This window comes from Neofelis nebulosa, chromosome 3 (assembly GCF_028018385.1).
Source record: "Neofelis nebulosa isolate mNeoNeb1 chromosome 3, mNeoNeb1.pri, whole genome shotgun sequence".
NCBI classification, from domain to species: Eukaryota; Metazoa; Chordata; class Mammalia; order Carnivora; family Felidae; genus Neofelis; species Neofelis nebulosa.
This window is the reverse complement of record NC_080784.1, coordinates 195,264,573-195,289,093: the sequence shown is the minus strand read 5'-3', so window position 1 is coordinate 195,289,093 and position 24,521 is coordinate 195,264,573. Positions and strand designations below refer to the sequence as shown.

General features: G+C 45.7%; 1 protein-coding gene and 1 non-coding gene across 11 annotated transcripts in view; both read right to left on the bottom strand.

Annotated features, from left to right (window-relative positions):
* Positions 1-24,521, bottom strand: part of PROM1 (prominin 1) — a 136,755-nt gene that overhangs the window by 8,033 nt on the left and 104,201 nt on the right. For 8 of the 10 annotated variants that reach the window (XM_058723032.1, XM_058723040.1, XM_058723030.1 and 5 more), the window contains 11 exons: positions 23,843-23,906; positions 20,584-20,743; positions 17,926-18,078; positions 12,334-12,457; positions 10,438-10,541; positions 8,779-8,863; positions 6,045-6,191; positions 5,294-5,365; positions 3,856-3,948; positions 3,204-3,221; positions 1,885-1,938 (listed from right to left, as the gene is read on the bottom strand). In XM_058723032.1, coding sequence (XP_058579015.1) covers positions 1,885-1,938; positions 3,204-3,221; positions 3,856-3,948; positions 5,294-5,365; positions 6,045-6,191; positions 8,779-8,863; positions 10,438-10,541; positions 12,334-12,457; positions 17,926-18,078; positions 20,584-20,743; positions 23,843-23,906 — 1,074 coding nt within the window. The remainder of the gene's footprint in view (positions 1-1,884; positions 1,939-3,203; positions 3,222-3,855; positions 3,949-5,293; positions 5,366-6,044; positions 6,192-8,778; positions 8,864-10,437; positions 10,542-12,333; positions 12,458-17,925; positions 18,079-20,583; positions 20,744-23,842; positions 23,907-24,521) is intronic. The other 2 variants (XM_058723036.1, XM_058723039.1) reach the window with 1 other exon arrangement.
* LOC131508183 (U6 spliceosomal RNA) lies at positions 20,317-20,420 on the bottom strand. The gene has a single exon (XR_009259895.1). It is a non-coding gene; the product is annotated as a U6 spliceosomal RNA (small nuclear RNA).

The following is a 24,521-nucleotide window of genomic DNA, read 5'->3' as shown; positions in this document are numbered from 1 at the left end:
TTGAGAGTGGGACCACATTCACATAACTTCTAGTACAGTACATTCTTATAATTGTTCTATTTTATTATTGATTATTGCTGTTAACCCCTTACTGTGCCTAATTTATAAATTCAGCTGTATCGTAGCTGTGCACGCACGGGTTCAGTACTGCCCGTGGCATCCGCTGAATGTATCCCCATGGATAGCGCGGGGGGCAGGCTCTTGTACTCACAGGCCGTAGGAAGGCATTATCAGGCCCCCTTCACAGAGGAGGTGGCTGACCCTGCTTGACGTCACCAGGTTGGGGGCATAAGAGCCGGGATGTGCACCTAGTTTCTTGACACAGGTGAGAACTCCGACATGGCAGCTTGGTGCAAATTAGAAAAGGTGCCCTTTCTGTTCTGCCCGGAGACCTCAGGGCACTCAGCTTGGCCAGTGGGTCAAAGATGCATTTCCACCCCAACTCGCCCCCACACTGACCCCTCGTGAAGGGCAACGCGCAGCTCACGCTGTCACCATGAACGTCCAGATGCGTGGGATGGCAAGGGACCCGCACACAGTTACCGGTCTGTCCCAGGCTCCCTTGGCCCAGGATACACATGTGTGAAATGGCAACTGTGATGAGAGGAACAGTGACGGTCCCCAAGCCGAGCAAACCTCACAGAAGAGCCTTCAGGGGAACTCAGGGTCTCCCGTGCCAACGAAGAAGCAGGCCAAGTGCTGCCCGGGGAGTGTGCTAACTCCTAGTGAAGGAGCTCACGGTTCACGGGGACACGTGTCACACAGTCACACGTGGCAAGAAGGCCTGTGACCAAGGTCTGCAAAAAGAGCTCAGAGAAAAGCACAGGGAGGAACGAGGAACGTGGGATTTTCGGTTGTGGGCTGACATCCCCAACCTCTCATGGGCAGCCCAATCCGCTCAATAAAGAGAGGTTTCTTGAGTTGCCCGTTGGCACTGAGGGTACGAGACAAACACATCGTAGCCGTGGAGCTCGGTTTCTGTTGTGGGGGTGTCTGCAGTCTGAAGGACCCCCTGTGGTCGACTGTATTAACTGCTCCTGACTGCTGATACCTTTTGAGCTCTGGCTTCTCAGCCCAAGATGATGGGCCTGGCAGCCTCACTTGCTTTGGCTAATGGAACGTAGATGGAGCGGCCGGTTCTAAGAAGTTGCTTAAAGGGCAGCTAGTGTTTCTACCTCGAGGACATGAGGTGGCCCAGACAGGAGCTGCTCCCTCAGCCTGGGTCTCTGGGTGGGAAGGTGGGCGGACAAGCCCGCAGTCAACCCAACGGTGAGAATGAGTCTGTGGTCAAAGGCACTGGATTTTGTAGGCAGCATTAGCTCAGTGAGAGTGACCAGTGTACCTTCTGAGCTTACATTCTACGCATCAACTCACGGCTTTCACCTGTGTATCTAAGTGTGCCAAGGTGAGAGGTACTTGCAGGAAGCAAATGGTAGGAAAACCCAGTTTGCATTTAAAATGGGTGGATAACCAAGCTTTTTAAAAAAAGATTTTTTTAATCTTTATTTATTTTTGAGAGAGAGAGAGAGAGACAGAATCTGAAGCAATCAAGTTCCAGGCTCTGAGCCGTCAGCACAGAACCCAATGCGGTGCTTGAACCCACGAACTGTGAGATCATGACCTGAGCCGAAGTCAGATGCTTAACCGACTGAGTTACCTGGGTGCCCCCCGCCCACTTTTTTTGGAAATAAAGTCCACTCAAAACTGTGGGGCTTGAACTCATGACCCAGAGATCAAGAGTCATGAGTTCTACTGGCTGACCTAGCCAGGTGCCCCCAAAGGATTTTTTTTTTAACTTAAATACTTGTAAAACCATTACCTCTGAAAGGCTGTGTGTGTTTTTATAATAAGACTCCGTGGCAGAAAAGGAAAGTAAGTCCTTACCCCCAATCCGCTGCTTTTTTGTTGAAGTTCCTTGATGCTTTGGTATACAGAGCTCTGGTGAACAAGCATACATAATATTTTCCAACTTATTACACGAACATTGTGTCTCCCTCTCCCCCTCCCCCCGCAGCCAGCCATCAAATACGACTTTACTGTGCAATATAGATGCAAGTAACCATGTGAGCCACACAAACCTCTGGTGTAAGAAAAGTGGAAGAATAGCAGGATCTGTATTCTAGAACTTTGAAGGGCAGCACATCCCACACGAGGTGTCCAAGAGACCACTCGGAGTAGGGTTGGCTCAAAGTGGCAGGCGGTAATTACAAAAGTCTACCCTGACTTCCCAGAGTAGTTCCATCTGAATGGTTTAGGTCAGGAATTGGTAAAACAAAGGCCAGATAGTAAATATTTTAGGCTTTGTGGGCCACACAGTGTCCAAAGACTCAACTTTGCTCTTTTAGCGGAAAACGGCTGCAGTCATCTGTAAATAAGAAGGCATGGCTGCGTTCCAATAAAATTTTATTTACAAAAGCAAGCAACGGGCTGGATTATAGTTTTGGGGCCATAGTTTGCTAACCCTAGGTTTACATCATCGGTCACCTGTACACAGCAATTTGCCTATTTGTAGACAGATTGCCTCAGCTCTGCAAAGGCCCAGGAGGCTTGTGTCTACTTGAAGGAAAGCCGTTAAGGAGCATGGAAAAACCAGCTTAAAATGTTAACAAACTTGTGCTAGGCATAAACAAACAGAGCAGAGAATTATGATGAGTGCAGCACACATATTAAGAAAATTCAGTTTTCCTTCTGAATGCTCCAATGAGTTAGAAAGTCGGGAAGGAAGAGAGAGAGACAGATTGAAGTGGTAAAAACTAGTTCTAGGAGGTTCCAAAGCTGAAGTCAAGTGGACTCGTGTGCTTCTCCAAACCTGAGCAAGCCGACTCTGTAACAGGTCTCCCATAGCAGCGTCACAATAATCCCTCCTGTTTACAGAGTCTCTCTGGGACATCAGGGCTTTCGTCTCCAGGAAGCAGGTTAACAGGAGGGCAGGAACCGTTCTCCCCATTTTCAGATGAGAAAATGGAAAATTCTAAGACTTTGGGGAGGTAGAAGCAGGGTCTGAAATCAGTTCCGCCTGAGTGCAGAGCCTGTGTTCTCTCTCTGCTACAAACTGCCTTTCCGGCATTTGGGAAAGAAGCCAGAAGGCAGCCGGAAGCAAAAGAAAGGGGAAGTCACAACAGAGGCTACGAGAGAGGAGACAGGGAACGCGGCCCATCGGATCAGTGAACGGAGCTAAATGAGGCAGGGGGAAAAGGACTTACCCTTGCCTTCCCATATTTCTTGGCAGGGTATGGAGAAAAAGAATTTGAAAGTAAGTGTGAGGGAGTCCAGAACACAGACATCATCACCCCAGCCAGGTGCCTGGCTTTGGGGGCCTATTGAGCCACAGGGAACCAGAGCATAGTGTGTGGGGCAAGCACGGGGTTAACCTACCTGGTCACACCCAAGTGGAAAAGGCAAGGAGATAAAGCATAAAAGGAGTGGGTGGTAACATTGAAAATCTGTCTTGTTTAAAGCCCAGCTACTATCATCTATTGATTTATTGATTTTTAAAAGTTATTTATTTATTTTGAGAGAGAGAGAGAGAGAGAGAGAGAGAGGAAGTGGGAAGAAGGGCAGACAGAGAAGAGAGAGAATCCCAAGCAGGCTCCATGCTGCCAGCGCAGAGCCTGATGCTGGGCTTGAACCCACAAACCATGAGATCCTGACCTGAGCTGAAACTGAGTTGGACGTTCAACCGATCGAGCCACCCAGCCGCACCAACTATCATTAATTTTTAATTTCTTAGCCTGAGGCCAACTGGATTTGACCCCCGCGTGAGGTGCAGATGCTTTATTAGGCTACATGAAAGCCAACTAGTGACATGGGATTTGCTCGGGTCACAGGGAAATGCCGGAGGTTGTCGAGCGTTACCATTGACTGTTCCAAAGGGATGACTTCGCTACGGTGAATCGTCCTAATTGTCTGTGCATTGTTTTTCAGGAACTGTTTCAGACTTCCGTGGGGCTGCAAAGAGAAGAAAAGAAACAAAGGTCAACACCACCTTTCCAGACTTTGTTTTTTTTTTTTTTTTTTAATTTTTTTTTTTCAACTTTTTTTTTTTTTTTTTTTTTTTATTTTTGGGACAGAGAGAGACAGAGCATGAACGGGGGAGGGGCAGAGAGAGAGGGAGACACAGAATCGGAAACAGGCTCCAGGCTCCGAGCCGTCAGCCCAGAGCCTGACGCGGGGCTCGAACTCACAGACCGCGAGATCGTGACCTGGCTGAAGTCGGACGCTTAACCGACTGCGCCACCCAGGCGCCCCTCACCTTTCCAGACTTTGGAGCACTCTCTCTAACCACAGGGGCTCAGGGCAAGGTAGCTGTGACCGGCATGCAGCCCTCCTTGTATGCTGTGGGCGTGGGGCCCACCAGATGTGGGGCAGTGCCAGGACACCCTATTTCAAGGTCACAGGACTGTGAACTCTCAGTGGCCACCAAACCCATCAGCCTGTCCTGAGTGCCTGAGGCTGTGCTCTCTTTCTCACCTCTGCAAAATACAGCCACTGGAAAGCCACTTCACAGCAGCGATAGCCCCGTCTCGCAGATGAGAGCAGCAAGGCTCAACTGAGAAAGTTTTCATTTGACCCATACTTAAAAAGTGTTTAATATACTATCGCATGGCATATTAATGGGCTCATTAATACATTAATGAGCAACTTTATTGCTTCCGTTTTACAGATGAGGAAACTAAGGCACGGAGGAGCGAAACATCTTGTCCAAGTTCCCATAATTAGGAAGTGGCTGCGCCAGGATTTAAATCCCAGTCTTCCTCCTGAGCCCAGGTTCCTCATGGCCATGCTCTGCTGCTCCATTCATGATAGCCATTTAGTCACTGGCCAGCAGGGGAAGTGAGGAAGGGAAGCTTACGGGGCTTGGGTGGCGTCTTTGCCTTCCGTTATCCACCTGTCACTGGCGATGCAAAGCACCAAATGGAAATCCCCCTCCCGTGTCCTCAGTTTCCATTCCCTACACTGCAAGAAAAATGGCACGCATGCGTGCACTTGCACATGTGTTTGGTGGCAGAGGGGTTGATGGGGTGAAAACAGAGCTGGTGCTAAACAGTGAGGGCACCCGCGCCACCAGCAGAGGTCGGGAGCAGGCGCGGGCACCCTGACGCCACCCTGGAAACGTCCACGTGCTCACAGACTTCCGGGCGCCACGGCAATGGCTGCTGGTGGGAAGTCTTGACGTGCACACGAGACACATCTTTAACCAAAGCTTACTTGTGGTGTATGGGAGCGAAGAATAGTACTGACATTTGACACCTGTAGTGAATACAGCATTTAAAACGGGACTGTTCGAACTCACCAGATGGTTGGCTTTTACTTCTAGATCATCTGCAAAGGATAAAAGGTTCGCTTTGGTGGGGGCTTTACTCAGCTGCAAAAGAGGGGAAAAGAACTGCGTCATCAACGTGGGATTTTTAAGCCTTAACGGTATCTGATAGACAACATAGTGAACCATCGTCCATGGCCATAAAGGCTGGAAACTTACACAGGCGACTCCGGCTACATTCTTATTTATACATACAAAACCAGATTATTTTTATCCAACCACATCCAGCCATAAGAAGAAATCAAGTGCTGATCCGTGCTATAATGGGGATGGATCTCAAAAACTTTAGGCTACGTGAAAGGGGCCTTTTAAGGCCATCAGACACAAAAGGTCACATGCCTTAGGATTCCATTCAGATTCCATTCAAATGAAATATTCAGAATAGGTAAATAGATGGGTGGGTACCAGGGCTGGGGGGTGAGGGTGTGTGGAATGGGGCACAATTGTGTAATGGGAATGGGGCTTTCTTTTGGAGTGACGGAGATGTTTTGGAGCTGGATAGAAATGATAGCTGTGTAGCATTGTGATTATACTACATACTAATGAATTATTCACCTTAAAAGAGTTCATTTGTGTTATATAAATTTCACCTCAGCTTAAAAAAAAAAACCGCCCAAGCTAAAAACAAACAAACAAAAGAAAAACAGAAAAACAAAACAAAACCAACCCACGGGTATCTGCTGTGATTTTCCCCAAAAGATCAAGCATGAACTCATGGTCTCACCTCAGCCAAGTAGATGTTATAATTTATGGCGTCTATTCCTGAAAAGCTGAAATCCATAAGGTTTTTTCTTCCTGCTTCATCCAGCAGAACGATATTGTCAATATTTACTTTCATATTTTGAAAGTCATTGCTTATGTTTCCAGCATGCTGCATGATAAAAAGAAAAGTTATAAATAAGTCCATTCTTCAAGATAGTCACATACTTAGAGCTTTAAAAGAGCAGTAAAGTGACAAGGGACAAAATACACAGACATGCCCCTGACTGACATTTCTTCCCGGTAACCTTCTCTTCCCTTCCACCCCTTCCCCGCTTCCCCGGCTCCTTCCTTATGCCCCACGCCACACACTATGTGAGGAGGTCGGAGGCAAAGCAAAATAATATTCCATCTGCACCCTCAAAGTCCTCAAAGGGAGAGGCAGTGTCATAATAAAGCCACATGAACTGCATCAGGACACCAGGCACAGGAGACAGTCCTCAAAGGTAGGGGACTGGAGAGGACACCAGAGAGGAGGTGGCTTCTGAATGAGCCTTGGCAAATACAGATGCTGAAAGGGGCCAGGCAGGCTGCATCCCGGGGGAAGGAGGCAGCACACACTGGACTTGGGTGGTGGGGGACACTTGAGATCATGGGGACACGGTTGATGACTTGGGGTTGTCCTAAGCGGCAGTCAGTAGTTTTAGGCAGCGTGTAGTGCCTGAGTGTTCCTAGTGCTCTGTCTCTGGTCCACAGAGAAAATGAAACATGGCATGATGTCAGATGAGTAGAGGGTATCTAGTTAGGGCTAGATATTTTATTTATGTATACATGCAAGGGATATTTAAGAAGGATAATCAATACAATAGAAAATACAATGCAATACAAAATTTTGTATCCACCTTTTTTTTCTTTTTATTATATATAGAGAGAGCACAAGTGGGGGAGAGGGGCAAAGAGAGGGAGAGGGAGAGAGAAAGAGAGAGAATATCTTAAAATTTTTTTTTAATGTTTATTTTTGAGAGAGAGAGAGACAGAGAGAGAGAGAGAGAGAGAGAGAGAGAGAGAGAGAGAGAGAAAGAGTGCGAGCAGGGTAGGGGCAGAGAGAGGGAGACAGAATCCGAAGCAGGATCCAGGCTCTGAGCTGTCAGCACAGAGCCCGACACAGGGCTCGAATTCACGAGCTGTGAGATCATGACCTGAGCCGAAGTCAGATGCTCAGCTGACTGAGCCACCCAGGTGCCCCGAGAGACAGAGAATATCTTAAGCAGACATCATGCTTAGCACAGAGCCTGACTCCAGGCTCCATCCCATGACCCTGGGATCATGACCTGAGCCGATATCAAGAGCCAGATGCTCAACCACTGAGCCACCCAGGTGCCCCTGTATTCAGCTTTTAATGAACCTCTTCATATCTGAAAACTGCCAGGCCATCATGGTTTCATGGTGCTTCTGGAAGCCTTCTGTGATGCCTCAGTGGCAAGCTGTGGGGTTTGGGGAATCACCTCTTTCCTCGGTATCTCTTGGTATCTGCTTCCATTTGGAAGCCCAGAAGAAAGAAGTCTCCTTAAGTTCTTTCCTACAAGAAGGCCAGAAGGCCTCCAGATGTGGGGAGGCGGACAGTGCAGGCTGAAGGCACCCTAGGCCTGGGCAGCCGAAACTCTCTCGCTCTTTCTTCTGTCAAGTGTGCTGTGGAGTGGCCTCTCCTCAGAGTCTTAAGGCTCAAGACTAGAGTGTGGGCTTGGGCAAAGGAGAAGAGGAAATCATTCCACCCTGTCTGCTTCCATCATTGTGGCCATGCTGTCTTGCTGAGGGCCAGCAGACCTCAGCAGAGTCCACATGGAGTCCGGGGGCCACAGCCATGAGTCACGAGGGGCCACGACTGTGTGGACCAGAGTTCTCGGTGCCTCGTTCCCTCTTCAGGGACCCGGCAGAAGAGGCTGGCCAGTGTTGGAACGCCAGTGTCCCCTGGGTGTGTCCCTCTAGGAGCAGCGACACACAGCAATATAAAATCTTCTTATGTAGTGTCCACAGCAAGACCCCTCTTGAGCATTGTGCGGTCTACTAGAGAAACTCATACGTCCATAAAGACAACTGGTTGGGGGTGACGAAAATGTTTTGGAATTTGACAGATGTGAGGTTTGCACGACCTTGTGAGTGTACTAAATGTCACTTTCAGATGAATTTTGGGGAATCTGGGTGGCTCAGTTGGTTAAGTGTCGGACTCTTGGGTTTGGCTCAGGTCATGATCTCATGGTTCGTGGCTCGAGCCCCACGTCAGGCTCTGCACTGACAGTGTGGAGCCTGCCTGGAATTCTCTCTCTCCTCTCCCTCTGCCCCCACCTCCCATTCGCACTGTATCTCTCTCTCTCAAAATAAATAAACATTAAAAAAAAAAAAGAAAAGGGTGAATTTTATCTTATATGAATTTTATCTCCATAAAAAAAAATGAAAGGGGCCTCCAGGTGGCTCAGTAAGTTGAGCATTCGACTTCAGCTCAGGTCATGATCTCAGGGTCCGTGGGTGGGAGCCCCGTGCGTCAGGCTCTGTGCTGACAGCTCAGAGCCTGGAGCTTGCTTCGGATTCTGTGTCTCCCCTTCTCTCTGCCCCTCCCCCACTCATGCTCTGTCTTTGTCTCTCTCCTTCTTTCAAAAACAAACATTAAAAAAAACTTTAAAAAAGTATTTCTGAAGAAAATGAAAGATAACTGGATTTACTAAAGAAATATGTCAATTTCATGATTGGTTCCAAGTCCTTACCTCTTGAATATTGAGATGTTCACTGATATTATAGCTATTCTCTAGCTTAAGTGTGGCATAAATGCCTTTATTTTCTTTGCAATCACTGTGGGAATAAACAGAGAAATCATGATCTAGAAAGGTAGCTGTGGCTGCCTCTGTCCACTGCTAAGGATGGAGAGAAAGGTTCACGGTTTATCTTTGATTTCAATCTGTGAGCAGAGAAGGAGCTTCTAAGCGCCGACGTGGGAGGAGGTCACCAGTGGACCCCCCCGGAGCCTCCCATTCCTGACTTCGTTCCCTACTTCGCTAAATGTCCCATCTTTGGAACAGATACAATAAAACTGGTAAATCAGCCTTCTGTCTGTCTCCTTCGTGCCTTTGGAAAAAGCCATGAGTGATAACAAGTTCACAGATTGGGAAGACATCAGTTCTCATAAAAAACAAACGGCAAAGAGCAACACCTGCTAGAAAGAGGTGTGTTACAAAGCATATCATGGGGTTTAGGATAAGTTTCAATCAAACCCCTGCCAGACCATCGGCCTCCATATTTTCACGGTTGAGCTTCACTCTCTTAACATATGGTTGGATGTATATTCTAATGGCAGGATGGAGACAGGGAAGGGGGCCACAAATACCCAGATGGTGAGGACACCTAGCTTGACCTCACCTCTCTGTGCTTCTCTAACATGTGCAAAATGCCTCCTCGACTGAACTAAGAAGGGCGGCTTTATCCGATGCATATCCCTGTTGCTGACACAGCCACTTCCTGGGAGTGCCTCTTCCACCAGCAGCCAGAGCCCTCTAGCCGAGGGATGCCTGGGAGACGCAACTTTCCCACATCCCTGGGAGATGTGATACTCCTCTCCAGGGAACCCCGAGTAGGCTGGTGGTGTTGGAACAGAAAGCTTAATACACGAACCAGCAGAGGGAAGACTCTGCAGGAGCCAGAGTCACAAAGAGCTGGCAGGCCAGGCCAAGAAGCTTGGCTTTGTCCTTTCAGCCCAGGGATGGTTCAATGGTGCGTCTGCCTGCATGTTGCGGAGAAGGATTCTGAGACTCTCCGGGCTATGGACAAGGCCACAGCTGACTACCGATGTCTACCACGAGGGTCAGGTGCAATGGGTGGGCACGTGAGCTACTCATTTGCTATCTCTGCTAGAGGAGCTGGGGAGCCTTTGAACACTATTGAACAGAGAGGACGTGAAACTGCCCAAGATCACCAAGGCCTGCTCCCTGGTGGCAGAGTCAAGACTGGAGCCCAGGCAGCCTCACCGCAGAGCCTGGCCCTTCAGCTGCTTCACGATCAGCGTGTCTGAGATTTGGACCCATTGCTGAGTTCTTGTTATACATGGTGTTCACTTGGGGCAGGGTGATTTCTGTACAGGAGTTTTCAGAGGGTCTCATCAATGCATCTTAGGGTCACCTTAAGCAGTGAGGTCTAGTGCCTACTGGACAAAGGGACTTTGAGACATCACCACACCGAAGTCTAGCAGGTTTTCGGGGGAAGGATTCTCTTTCTGGTCTTATTTCTACTCTCTTTGCCAAGACTAGAGAACAGCTTAATTCTGAAGCTGGAAAGTCTTATCGAGTCTTATCAAAGACACTTTGAAAGTAAAATTCTCATTCTGGAACAGCAACATTTCGGTAGCAAAAAATGCATAATGCAATTATGTATACCTGTAAACTTGTTCAAAAGTGAGATTAATATCCGGTTTGTTAAATACCATGCCAGAGAGATAGTGTTTCCAATTCTCATTTAGTAAATACGGTGTGTCCAAAACCTAGAACAAGTTAAAAAAAAAGACTCTTATTTTTTTAAAAAAGATACTTTTACACTAATATACATGCATATAATAAAATATTCTGTTAAACATATTTCAGGGATTTTTCAGATCATGGTTTTCCTCATTGATTTCCAACTTAAAACCAGAAAATAAGACTATGATTGGAAAAAACTGACTGACCACTGGGTAACATCAGTAAGAATGACTCAAGTTGCCTTTTTTTTTTTTTTTTTTTGGAGAGCACTTCTCTTAGTAAGACAAACTCATAAGAAATTGTCAAAGAATAGACAACTTGATTCAAAATAGCTAATAGAAAGCCATAAAGCAGCTGGCCCACCTTTTCACTACTACTTCTCTATAGATAAAATGAATTAAAACTTTCATACTCTCTCATTTCATATCATATATTTAAGATGGCTAACATATGTAATGTAATATGTTATATATAATAAGATGGGCTCATTAGTGCATGATCACATATGTGCTTGAGGAACGTAAAGGGTGTCAAAATATCCCTTATTTTTAAAGAAGTTCTTTTCAGCAATTTAATATGGCATGGAAGATAATAAAGTCTGGCTTGATGTATCACTATAATTTTTCATTAAGAGGCCAAATGGACAAAATTTGACAAACTGACACTCTCAACTTAATTTTCTTCAATCAGCTGAATAAATAGAACACCATGACAACTTGTTACCTTAGTATCTACTCACCAGATTTCATAACAGATTTGAGGCAAAAAAAATATATATGCAATAAAACAAGAAAACAGAAATATATCTTAAAAATTATTTTTAAATGTTTCTTTTTGAGAGACAGTGGGAGCAGGGGAGGTGCAGAGAGAGAGAGAGGACACAGAATCCAAAGCAGGCTCCAGGCTCTGAGCTGTCAGCACAGAGCCTGATGCAGGGCTCGAACTCATGACCCATGAACTGAAGTCGGATGCTAAACCGACTGAGCCACCCAGGCGCCCCAAAGAGAAATATATCTTAAAAAACAGCATCTGGAGAAAAGCACTGAAAAGCCAGAGTGACAAGACCCAAACAAGGGCCAAAATTTCCTCATTAATTAGTGAAGCTGAACAGAGAACAGGTCCCTAGAGTCCACAAGACTTGGTTTCAGAGGGAGAAAGTGAAGCCTGAATTCATTTCCTAACAGCCTCGTCAGACGTCTACCAGGGGCAACACTGGGCCACAAGGTGTGGAATTTTTTGGTGTCTTTCACTACAAATTTAGGGCCTCAAAACCATCTGTGTGGGCAACTGTCATTTGAGAAACTCTTTAAAATGTCAGGAACCTCCTGGGGTACCCCAGCTTGGGAATTTTCTCCTCCAGCTTATTACAAACCACATTGATGAAGAGGCCTTAACTCCTGGTGCTGATTTCACCTGACATTTGACAAATAACACCACCATGGGGGTGTCTGGGTGGCTCAACTTCGGCTCAGGTCATGATCTGGCCATTCCTGAGTTCAAGCCCCACGTTGGGCTCTGTGCTGACAGCTCAGAGCCTGGAGCCTGTTTCAGATTCTGTGTCTCCCTCTCTCTGCTCCTCCCCCACTCACGCTCTGTCTGTCTCTCTCTCAAAAATAAATAAACATTACATTAAAAAACATTTAAAAAAGAAAGAAAATACCACCATATATATTTTTTTTTTCTCTGACAAAGTGAAGGGATCTTAACTTACTGAATGAAAACCAAACTGCTCATCTTTTTTTGCACCCACAAGATATGGGGAAATCAAAGTTTCTAGTCAAGCCTTTCCATAACAGACCCTGAAAGCATATGTACCTGGAATAACTTCCTGTTTTGGTAAGGCTCACAGAGCAGTTTTTCCACATTTGCACCAACGACAAAAGTGAGAACCACGATGGTCATCAATATCCAACAAATCAGGAAGCTGACTCCAGCCCCACTGGAAAAAAAGGAAAAACAGACATAAAATTAAGAGTTCTACGGTAGATTATTCAATATTTGGGGGTGTCTGGCCCTCAGTCGGTAGAGCATGTGACTCTTGATCTCAGGATCGTGAGTTCGAGCCCCGCGTTGGGTGTAGAGATTACTTAAAAAAAAACAAAAAAACAAAACTACACTTCCCATATTACCTATCAGTACTTACTAATTCTATGTATGCAACGTAGGAAATGGACCTAGGTCTTCACTTTGTACAGGTTAAGTGAGCCGATTGGCTCAGGATTGGAGACAGCAGTAAGCACTGTTGACTCTTCGGTCCCAGGCATATAGTGAGGGAGTCCTTCGACTTAGGTCTCTGGTCTCCCTGCAGCCCAGTACTTTGGTGCAGACATAGCCTCCGGGGTCGCTTGAGTGAACCTAGCCTTCCGCAGGGCACACAGTGAGTGGGGAGGTTCTGAGGCAGGAGAGGTACCACTGGGAGTCCGAAGGGGGCCAGCCTGGTTCGGGGAAGGAGGGCCGTGAGTGGCACGGCTACAGCTCGAGAGGCAGGCCAGGGTGCACGAGAGGGGGTCTGGCTGGTCCAGTAAGGGGAGGCTGCTGAGGGCCTTGATGCACAGGAGGAACACAGCCCAGTTTCTCTCTGAAGAAGAACACTCTAGGCAGAGCCCAAGGATGGGATGGAAAGATGCCCACGTGGACGGGGCTACGGCTGATGAGGCTGTCATCCTGGGGTGGTGGCGCGACGTGGCCGGAGGCAGTGGTGAGAAGTCAGCGGACGGAAAAGACACGGGATGTGCTGAGGATGCTGCACAGGAGGAGGAGGCAAGGGGGGCCGGGGGTGAAGCCAGAGCTTGTCAGCAGGGAAAGGAGACACTGGGTGCTGAGGAAGGGAAGAGAAGGCGGGATCCGGTCCTGCTGCCGGGAGACGTGGCAGTGGAGACGCTGCGGGCAGTCAGCTGCGTCTGGAGCACACGTAGCTGGGCTGCGGGCCTGCACGAGGCAATCGGCTGCTTAGAAGTGACCTCTGGTCCCCGGAGCTGAGACTGGAGAGAGAAGCAGCCCGGGGCCGGGCCTGGGGACTTCGCCATTTGAGGAGCAGGTGGCAGAAGGGCAGCCAGAGGATGAGACCGCTAGGAAGACTCATAAAGTAGGAAGGAAACCGGTAGCGTTGCTGATGGGGAAATAAAGACGTGTCTGCAGGAAGAGGGGGCGGGAAGCCGTCCCAAACCCTGCAGACAGGGCACACTCCAGGGGATCTGAAGCCAGTCCAATGGCTGGAGGCAAAGAGGCTGCTGCTGACCTGAGGGAAGGGGCGTGGCCTTGCCCAGGACTCGGAGGTGAGGAAACAGGCAGCAAGCATCATTACTTTTGATGTCTGTGAAGGGAAGGAGTGGTGTTGGGAGAGGTTTTCGGTTTTCATGGTGAAAGAGAGACAAGAGAACACGGTTAAGCGTTGAGAAGCAAGTCTGGGAGAGGAGAAGAGATTGAGGACACGGGAGAGGGAAGGGCTTATCCATGACACCCTTGGGCTGTGTGCAGGGATTGAGATTGGGAAAGGAAGGTGGGATGGGCCCAGAAGAGAGGGATTGCTCTGCACTTGACCCTGCACACGTGTGAATGCAGGTGCACTGGAGTTTTGGTGATGGGAAGTTGTATGATGGCTTTTATTTCCTTTGTGAAGAAGGAGGTAGAGTCAGCTGCTAAGCGAGGGAGGAATAAGGAGGATGGATGTATCAGTGTGGAAAAAGCCATTGCTGAGCAGAGGAAGGAGGGAAGGAGGGAGGGAGGAAGAAGGAAGGAAGGAAGGAAGGAAGGAAGGAAGGAAGGAAGGAAGGAAGGAAGGAAGGGAAGGAAGGAAGAAACTTACAGGGCTGTGAAGGATCCATGTGAGGTGGGGAATCATAATTTTGTAGGGATACCAATGTGCCCACTGCATGACTTCTCTCTAGAGTGCTCAGTTACTCTGGTGTAGACACAGACAGAGCAAACTCTTGAATCAGTCTAGGTGGAGTAGCCAGATCATCACTGATGATTGCACCGTCACTGGTGCAAGCAGGAAGGACCCTCCGAAGCGTGTACCAGGCTGATGTACTTAGTAACAGTGGCATCCCTTCCTAAGGGCATGATTCTGCCCAGTGGACACCATTAAGGAACAATTTCGAATATTTGCCTGGTTTGGCTGAAATAAATAACAAGATGTGCCCACTGGAGGGGCCTCTGTCAGCCTGAACTTCTCTGACCTAAAAGGCTTTTGAGCGTGAAGAAGGGGAACATGTGGGAAGCATATGCTAGTCACCATGGTTTGAACCGTGTGCATGAGCATGTGTGTATATTAGAGTTATAAAAAAAATTGGAAACCTTTGATAGAGCATTTCAAAACAACACTGCTAATCTTAAAGAGCTTATGTCCAGCCTTTATTTCTTGAATATGCCTATATCTAGATAAGGAACGCAGCACTGCCAGAGGCCTGTTTTTGTAAGGTCACTCAGATAAGAATGGCCAATGTGTGTTGAAAGTGTTGCAAAGAAGGAAAAGGAGAAGAAGTAAAATAAGAACAAGAAAAATAACGTGCGACAAAGACCGTATGTGGCCGGCCGAAGTGAACGTATCTATTATCCGGACCTTTACAGAAACGTGTGCTGACTCCCGCCCGATCTACACAGCTGTGAGGAACATAGGCGATAGTCTTGTGAGCCCTTGTTGAACATCTTAGGGACTTTGGTCAACAATCCAGGGTAGCCAACCTAGTTACATTTCACTGGCCGCAGGAATGTTCTACTCCTTGGTGGCTGATGTTTGTGTCATTTCCAATGCCTCACTATTATAACTAAAGCTGCAAAAACATTTCTCTGCTTGTGATACTTTGTCCATAGTTGGGTCCTACTTCCTTAAAACCGATCCCCTAAAATGGAATGACTTGGCCAAGGAGATTATTGTCTCTTTATGGCCCCTGCTACAGCATGACAAAATGCTTTCTGAAATATTTGTAACCACTGAACGGCCACTGGTCATGTAAGGGCACCCATTTTGTGAACCCATGGCTATACTGGGTATTAGTCTTTCTTCAAAGCTCTGGGTAATTGGAGCATGGTTTTCAAGAACTAAAACTAGAAGTTTCAGAGTGGGCTTCAGTACAAGACTGTTTTCTTGCTGCCTTGTTTAGGTGTCCTTACCTCCAGGGAAACCTTCTATGTGCCCCTGAGACAGATGTACATTCCTCGCTGTATCCTCTTTGGCCCCCAAAATGCTCCCTGGACCCTCAGAAGACACAGGATCAGAGCAGAGCCAGGGCTCTCTGTCTTTCCTCCCCTTAGACCTTCTGGTAGGATCCCCCTGGGAGATAAGGATTCTTGCTTGGTTTCTGAAGAGACCACACTCTTCAACGTCAACGTCAACGGATGGTGTTACTGTTTTTAAGAGCAGGTGGTGTTGTGGTTGCAGCTGAACAAAATATACTTTCTTGTTTCTACAAGTAAATAAATGATTTTTAAGAAATTACAGTCTTCTAATGAGTTGTATCATGCTTTCCCCTTTATAACTCTCGAGTTGTTTACCAGATGTCTCAAGAGATGGAAGCTCCTGCCAAGCAAGATTTCCATGTTGAGCCATGGGTGGCAACAATACAGACCCCACAGCCACCAGTTTGTTTCCTATCAGGTGATAAATCCCCTTGTTCCCAAGCCACATGCTTGCATGTGACTTTGTCTCTTCGGAGATTCCTTCCTCTGCAGAGGTGAAAATTATATCCAAACTGAAGTAATTTTAGCCTCCATCAAATTGCTCATGACTCCCCTGTTTCCATTTTCTTTGAAACTGGACAGCACATATTTTGGTTTTGTCCCTTAAAAATGTTCAAATAGAATGTTATGAAAAGTGCACATTTTCAGAACAATTTAAGCCCTCCCATCAAGCAGTTAAAAAGATGTGATCTATAGAACCACCATCAAAACACTGACAAAACAGCCAAGTCCCAGGATTAGTAAATCCTGAACATTTAACTCATTTTCTATCTGTAGCTGCATACATTTAAACCAAAAGGAGGGGCAATATACTCTTCCTTGCTGCATGAATTAATTTCTTAAGCGTAGCCATGTGAGCAAATAGGCTTTTCCGTGCACGGAGTTCTGTTCAACTTTGTCTAAATCTGGCAGACTCCTGTGTTGTTAGTTTTAAAGTTATTTGTAAAACTCTTGTGCTTTGATTTATGTGCCTTTCTTGGCTTGTTGTGCTATCCTGGAGCTGAAAGGTTTCAGGGCAAAGCTTTACAATCAGAGCTCATAAGTCTGATTCATTACTGTGGTGACCCAATGTTTGAAAAGGCACGTTAGTGCATGACAGTGGCTTGCGGCTTCTCCCAGCCTGGTACTAATGACATAAGCAATGACAGCCATGGCTGAGGTGTTGATTCTCCATGGCTCCAAGGACTTGTTCCAAATCTTTACCTTGCTCTCCAAACCCATCACACTCCCTGCTGCCGATTCTTGATGTACTTATTGGAAAAGGAAATATCGGTTTGGAACCCACACAGCTTCCTCTCTGGGGAGCATTCAAAGCTTTAACCTCTGCCTCCGGGTTTATGTTTCTGGCTCCAAGTGCAGTCACACCCAGTTGGTGCCCTCTGCGCTTGTCACACCCTAGTAAAGATTTTTTACGTTTATTTGTTTGTTTGTTTTTTAAAGTTTATTTATTTATTTTTTGTTAAAGGGCCAATTCTTTAAAAAAATTTTTTTTACTCTTTATTTTTGAGAGAGAGAGAGAAAGACAGAGTGTGAGCGGGGGGAGGGGGGGAAACAGAGAGAGAGGGAGACACAGAATCCAAAGCAGGCTCCAGGCTCTGAGCTATCAGCACAGAGCCTAATGTAGGGCTCAAACTCATGAACCATGAGATCATGACCTGAGCTGAAGTCTAAATCTGGCAGACTCCCGTGTTGTTAGTTTTAAAGTTATTTGTAAAACTCTTGTGCCTTGATTTATGTGCCTTTCTTGGCTTGTTGTGCTATCCTCAACCAACAGAGCCACCAACAGGCGCCCCTTAAAGTTTATTTATTTATTTTGAGAAAGAAAGAGACAGTGCGAGTGGGGGATGGACAGAGAGAAAGAAAAATCCCAAGCAGGCTCTGCACGCAGGGCTTGAACTCATGAACTGTGAGTTCATGACTTGGGCGGGAAACAAGAGTTGGACGCTTAACTGACTACGCCACCCAGGTGCCTTGACAATCTCTTTTCTAAGTCAAGTTTCCAGAGTTTCAAAGCAAACAAGCTGAAGAAACTGGTGACCACAGAGAACAATGTCTGATACCAGGCCAATCCTCAGCAAGTTTCTGGTGAATAAAATGGATGGATGGATGGATGGATGGATGGATAATAATCCATAATGTGCAGCCCAGAGGCCACCAGATTCGTGTCATCAGTCTGCTCTTCTCCCCTCATTTCCACCTCCCACGTGGCAAGGAAGAGCAAACACTCACACCATGAGGAAGATGCCTCCGGTGTTTGAGACGCAGCCTCGTCTGGTCGGTGTGGCATTCCGGTCATAGCCACACGTGCCACACAGCAAGCCCAGGTAATAAAAAATCACGACGAGTGTCAGCAAACAGCAGACAACCAGGCCACCCAGCCACCTGGTGAAGCAAGCACAGTGTTATCATCCATAAAAGAGGTGGCCTCACAATAACGCAAAAGCTATCGGACTGAGGCTGGAGCGATTGAGTGATACTTGGCAATCAAATATCTGATTGGCCCGCAGATTCCTCATAGGGTGACGTTGTAGTGAAAAGATCGCTTCCCACCCCTAGTCCTCCACCCCAGCCAGCAGGAAACCTTAATTTTTATCTTGGTTTTGAAGAGATCTAGCTCGCTCACTGGTCAGGAGAGACTATGGCTTCCTTCCCTTGCTTCATTTCTGCGGGGGTCCTAAGCAGGGCCCTTGCTCCATTCTCCAAAGCCACTGATAACAATACCCGTTTAAGACTTGGAAGTTCTGTCAAGTTTCCTGCTGCTGCGAGCGCTTATTGCAACGTTGATGACAACAGGAGGACAGGTCATGATCTGACAACAGATACAGAAATACCCAGCTCTTTTCCCGGGTCTTCCTCTAAAATGCTCTGTGGTTGCGGGAATATTTGGGAGGGGACCTTGCATTCTTTGCTGAACCAGAAACTCTACATGGGGAACGTGCTGCATATCTTAGAATTTATGAGCATCCTAAATCAAGTGCCTGCAGAACGCAAATCTCAATTTCGTAATGGTCCTGCGAGACATTTTAGGATAATGGAGCCTCAATTAGGTCTTACTGGCATTCCCGGAAGGTACAACAACCTTTTCCAGCAGCCAAGGAGGATTCAAGGGTAGAAATGCTGCCCAACCATTAAAACACTAAAAAATAAAGTGTTTACTTCTGCGACAAAAGCTGCCTCTGAAGCTTTTCATTAAATTAAGAGCAATCTCATTAGTTGTAATGGCCACCTGCACCCTTTCTGTGGCATTTTATTCCAGATACTGGGGATGCCAAATTAAACAAGCCATGGAACCTGGCCTCAGAAATCTTTTACAGTGAATGCATGCTTCATCTGCTTAGTTAGATTTCCTTTAAAAGTAACCTTCTAGTCTCAGGGCAATGGGAGTGGACGTGTAGATAGTAGTTGTATCATTCTTTCCATTTGTGAAATTCTAACCTCTTAAGAGATTGTGAATTCATTGAGAAACGGTCTGTCTTTTTTTTTTTTTTAAGTTCATTTATTTATTTTTGCGAGAATCAGAGACAGCATGAGTGGGGGAGGGGCAGAGAGAGGGAGAGAGAGAGAATCCCAAGTAGGCTCCGTGCTGCCAGCACAGAGTTGACGTGGGGCTTGAACTCATGAAACCATGAGATCATGAGATCATGAAACCATGAGATCAGCCGAGCTGAAACCAAGAGTTGGACCCTTAACTGACTGAGCCACCCGGGCGCCCCAGAGAAAGGGTCTGTCTTATGTTTGCCCTGATACCTGCTGGAGGGTCCCAGCCACACCGTAGGAAAATGGCTTACTAATTACAGGGCAATATAGACAGAGTATAGTCAGATGGGGATTGAAAACCCACCTCTGCCACACTGTTGTTGGCTTTTTGTAGGTCATTCTACTACCCCGAGCCTCAATTTCCTTGTCTATGAAACAAGATTACAAATAGAACACAACCCTGGAATTTTTTTCTTCTCTTTTCTTTTCTTTCTTTTCTTTTTTTTTTTTTTTTTTTTTGGTATTAAATGAGAAGTCACACGTATAGCACTTGGAGGGCACATTGTAACTGTTCCTGAAATGCTAGCAGTTATTATTTTATTATTTATTATTATTTTATTATTTACCTTGAGTTCTTGCCTAATAAATAACCAAGCAGGACTGGAACTCTCTGGAATCTCCACGAGTTCGGACAGTAAGAACGATTCCCAAAGTGGTAGGGCGTGGGGCTGAGTGTTTTAGAGAGGACAGCACATCTTATATCTCGCATGGTCGTCGAATAACTCAAGTCTGCAAGCCTATTGTTCCCTGAGATGTCCACTGTCATCTCCAGGGCCCAGACCCCATCACTAACATTGTCTAGTGGGGCAATCAACAGCTGGGGTCTAGAGCTGCTTACCTGAGGTCTCCAGCAAGCTCCTTATTTCAAGGATGTTTTTCTGTAAGAACCAACCTCTGTGTGTTTATTTTATAAGCCAACGAAAAGAAGAATATTATCCAAATGCCCTCCTTAATTACTTTAAGGCTTTAAAATCCTTTTCCATGTGTTAGATAATGATAACTAAGATTATAGAAGCCATTAATGACATAAAAATTGCAAAGTATTGACCACTTGGCTCAAGAACTTACAGTCTCCAATTAAAAAAACATACATAATACTCCATGATTTTGCATGCCATCCTTGTGCAGGGATGCTAATCTTCCCTGTATAGTTCCAATTTTAGTATATGTGCTGCCAGAGTGAGCACTCCAACTTTTTAAATAAACATAAACTAGGATTAACACATATCCGGTTACGGCTTCTTTGTACAATTTTCTCCCACAAGATGATCCTGCTTATCATGTCAGATTTCTACCCTGTTCTAGAGCAAGGCTCACTCTCTAGTTTGCTAGCTCAAGGGGGGCACTCACCTGTACGAATCATACTCTTCCAACGTGGGTAAATTGCGGTGGATGTAAGTTTCAGTGTCATTAATGTAACCCATGAAATTCGACAGCTGATCCTGAATAGGAATCTGTTCGCCTATACTTTCAATATCTGAACCAATGGAATTCAAGGTACTTTTGACATCTGAAAACAAAGATACCCAGGTTATGCATTTTCAAGCCCAGGGGAAACAGGCACTTTGTTTTGGAGCCAAAATGAAAAGCTTCAACCACTTTTAGTTTTCCCCATGTTATGTATGTGGTTAAAACATGAAAAGGTTCTACAACAAGCACGAATGTAGCCAAGACCATCAGAAAGCAATTACTCAACAAAACAGCAAGCTATGAGTGCTGACTTTAATGATATGGTGCTGAATTCAAGCCAGAGTTTTCTTCTGTTACTTACTTCACTAAAAAATAAAATGAATCTGATGATTAAAACTTATGGTGTGCCTACCATGGGCCACGCACTTTGATATAAATGTTAGCTAATTTATTCCACTGAAATAGATATTCTTATTTCCATTTTACCAACAGTGACCCTGAGGCCCATAGAGGTTAAATTACTTGCCCATAGGTCTTTTTTTTTTTTTTTTCCAGAAAGCACTAGAAATGAAATTTAACCTTGGGTTCATCTAACTCCAAAACTTCTGTTCAGTGATTTTGGAAAAAATAATTTAATAAGAAATAGCATTCAGGAATGCAGTAATTCTCCAGGACCAATTTTTTGAACAAGTGACCCCAGGGGATATTTTTCTTAAAATTTTATTTGACTCATACAAATTGAGACTTGTTAAAAGTACATCTGTGTATCTCATATGCAGAGAGCAATTTATTCCCAGTGGTCAAAGAGTTTCTATTAATATCTACCCTAACCTTTCAGAGAGAAGGTAAGTTCCAATTTTTGGAAAGTGTTTGTCCCTTGTGACAGGTCCTGGGATCAAAGATACTCAGGACACGGGTGTCACTTCATTTAATGCTCACCTAGGTCTGAAGCTGGTGTTATCTCAACGTGTGATTTTCGGCACGGATGTACTAAGAACATGCTAATCAGTTAAATATCCACCGGTCCTGGAAGGGAGATAAACCTCTTTGCAACAGCAAAGACAAGGTTAGCTGTTCTCACAGTGTGATCCCAGGGCTCCTGGTGAACTTTGGGTACCGGGTAGCATGACCCATGATGGAGTTACATAAAAGGGTGGGAATCTTTTTCAAAGTGTGTTGTTCACACAGATACGTTGAGACAGAGTTACTAGGAGGAGGCCGTTATCCACAGTGGCTCAATTCTCCTCCAAATGGATTGTGCACCCAAAGGCCTCAAGATCCTCAACAAGGTGACTCGGTGGGTCTCGTACTTAACTCTGGGATTTCTGGGAGTTTGTAGAGATGTGGTCTGCAGATTCCTCCTCTGAACACTTCCCGAAACTCAGAATGGGGTTCCTTCTGCTTCTCAGGCTGTCCTGCCTTCCCACACAACATGGCTCCCTGGCTTTGCCAGCTTGGGTGACTCTGTATGTGGCTGGCGTCCTCTCTCACTGAATGCTTCCCTCGGACCTCAGTTTTGATGTTGCTTCCTCCAGGAAGCCTTCTGCTACCCTCTCCCACCTTGGATCTCTTGCACGTATCCCATCATGTTACCAGAGTGTGATAACTGGCATCTGTATACATGCCCTGCTGAGCGGTAGGCAGGGCTCACGCTTTATTCATCTCCCATTCCCAGAGCCCAGCAGAGCCTGGCACACAGTAGGCACTCAAAATAGGCGTGCAGGGTGGGACCGGATGATCAAAACGTGGGAGCTAAGGGTTTTTATTCGTTTTGGAAGGGTACGAATCTAAGCAATTAAGATTCAGGCTGATGGAGTGATATTCTCCCAGACCCGGGAAAACTCTGGCTTGTGTTTAGGCAATGACACCATGTGTGATGGGCCTCGCTCACACATACTGCACACCTCGCTTTGCCAGACTTACAAGGGAGGGCTGCATGTATTGGCAGAAGAGGTCCAGAAAGGGGGAACAGAAAAAGTAAACACAGAAATTAGTAAGCAGGTGGCTATTAGATGTACAGCATGTGTTAGCCTTCAGACGCTAGCACAGGAAAGCGTGAACTTTGTCTTTAGTATCAGTATTTTCAAGCAGAATCTTAGATTAAACAAAAAGGAACCCACAAAACATCTAAAGCATTATGTAATAGGATAAAATACTTTTTACCCAAAGTCTTAATGGGTTGAAAGAACACTATTGGGGGGGAAAATCAAGTACTTCTAGCACAACATCTTAAAATCACTTGGTCAACAGATAAAAGGAAGCACAGAGAAGATGATTTAAAAGAAGATCTTCCATAGCTTCAGAGATTTCTTCTTTAAGCAAAGAACCCACGTTTCTTGCCATTACTGACCCCAAAACTACTTATACTGCACTGTTTCTCTGTACCTTCACCCCAAATACCATGACCTGAATACAACATACTTCAATCATTTAAGACTAGCAGAATTCTCTCAATATCAGTTGTCTTTCCAAAATCGTAAACAACCTTATGAGCCTAAAACACATTTATAGCAGCATCAGAAGGCAGATGTACATCTTCCTAAAAAGACAAAATCAATCCTTAAACATAGTAATTCTGGAAAAAAAAATTGATTTTATGTTCTTTTAGAACATATAATACTCTACAGTTTTTCCCTAGTGAAACCAGTCAAAATGTGACTTTCCACGGGGCGCCTGGGTGGCGCAGTTGGTTAAGTGTCCGACTTCAGCCAGGTCACGATCTCGCGGTCCGTGAGTTCGAGCCCCGCATCGGGCTCTGGGCTGACGGCTCGGAGCCTGGAGCCTGTTTCCGATTCTGTGTCTCCCTCTCTCTCTGCCCCTCCCCCGTTCATGCTCTGTCTCTCTCTGTCCCAAAAATAAATTAAAAAAAAAAAAATGTGACTTTCCAAACAATAGCTGTCTTTAGCGCTGACAGTTCATGATGACGGCTCATCATTATAGTGTGGTCCTCAACCTTGCAGCCTCTGGCCAGCAGGACCGTGTTAATCAGCGTTCAATAGGGTTATTATTTCTTAAGATCAAAATTGTGGTGTGAAAGTGGCACAATTAAAAAGCTCTGATTCTCATTTACTTTTCAAGATCAGTGAGAGGACTTTTTTAAGAGAGAAAAATAATACAGTTCTTAACAATACATTTTTTTGTCCTGATCATCCGTTTCTTAACAGAGAGAAAAAAAAAAGGACTTCAAACTCTGACTCACCTGATATGATGTCTGTGGTTTGATTTTTCACCATCTCAGGAATATCATTAAAGGATTTATAGCCCTAAAAAATAATTCAAAGTAGATTGATGGACATAGTGAATGGGAGGGCAGTTAACGAGTACCCATTTTCTAGCTTAGTTTGGAGTAGAGAAGCAAACTAAAAATGAAACAGTCATCTTAAGGAGGAAATGATCGCTATATGGTCATTAAAAGACTACAAAAAAGTTCCCCTTTAAAGAAGATTTTCTTTAAGTTGTATCCACTGAAGTTCCCCTGAAAAGTTTGTTACTTAAAAAAATTTTTTGGGGGGTGCCTGGGTGGCTCAGTCGGTGGAGCGTCCGACTTCAGCTCAGGTCATGATCTCACAGTCCGTGAGTTCAAGCCCCGTGTGGGGCTCTGTGTTGACAGCTCAGAGCCTGGAGCCTGCTTTGGATTCTGTGTCTCCCTCTCTCTCTCTCTGCCCCTCCCCTGCTCATGCTCTGTCTCTCTCTATCTCAAAAATAAATAAAAACATTAAAAAAAATTAAAAAAAAAATTTTTTTAATGTTTATTTATTTTTGAGAGAGAGAGAAAGACAGAGGCAGAGCATGGGCAGGGGAGGGGCAGAGAGAGAGGGAGACACAGAATCTGAAGCAGGCTCCAGGCTCTAAGCTGTCAGCATAGAGACCGATGTGGG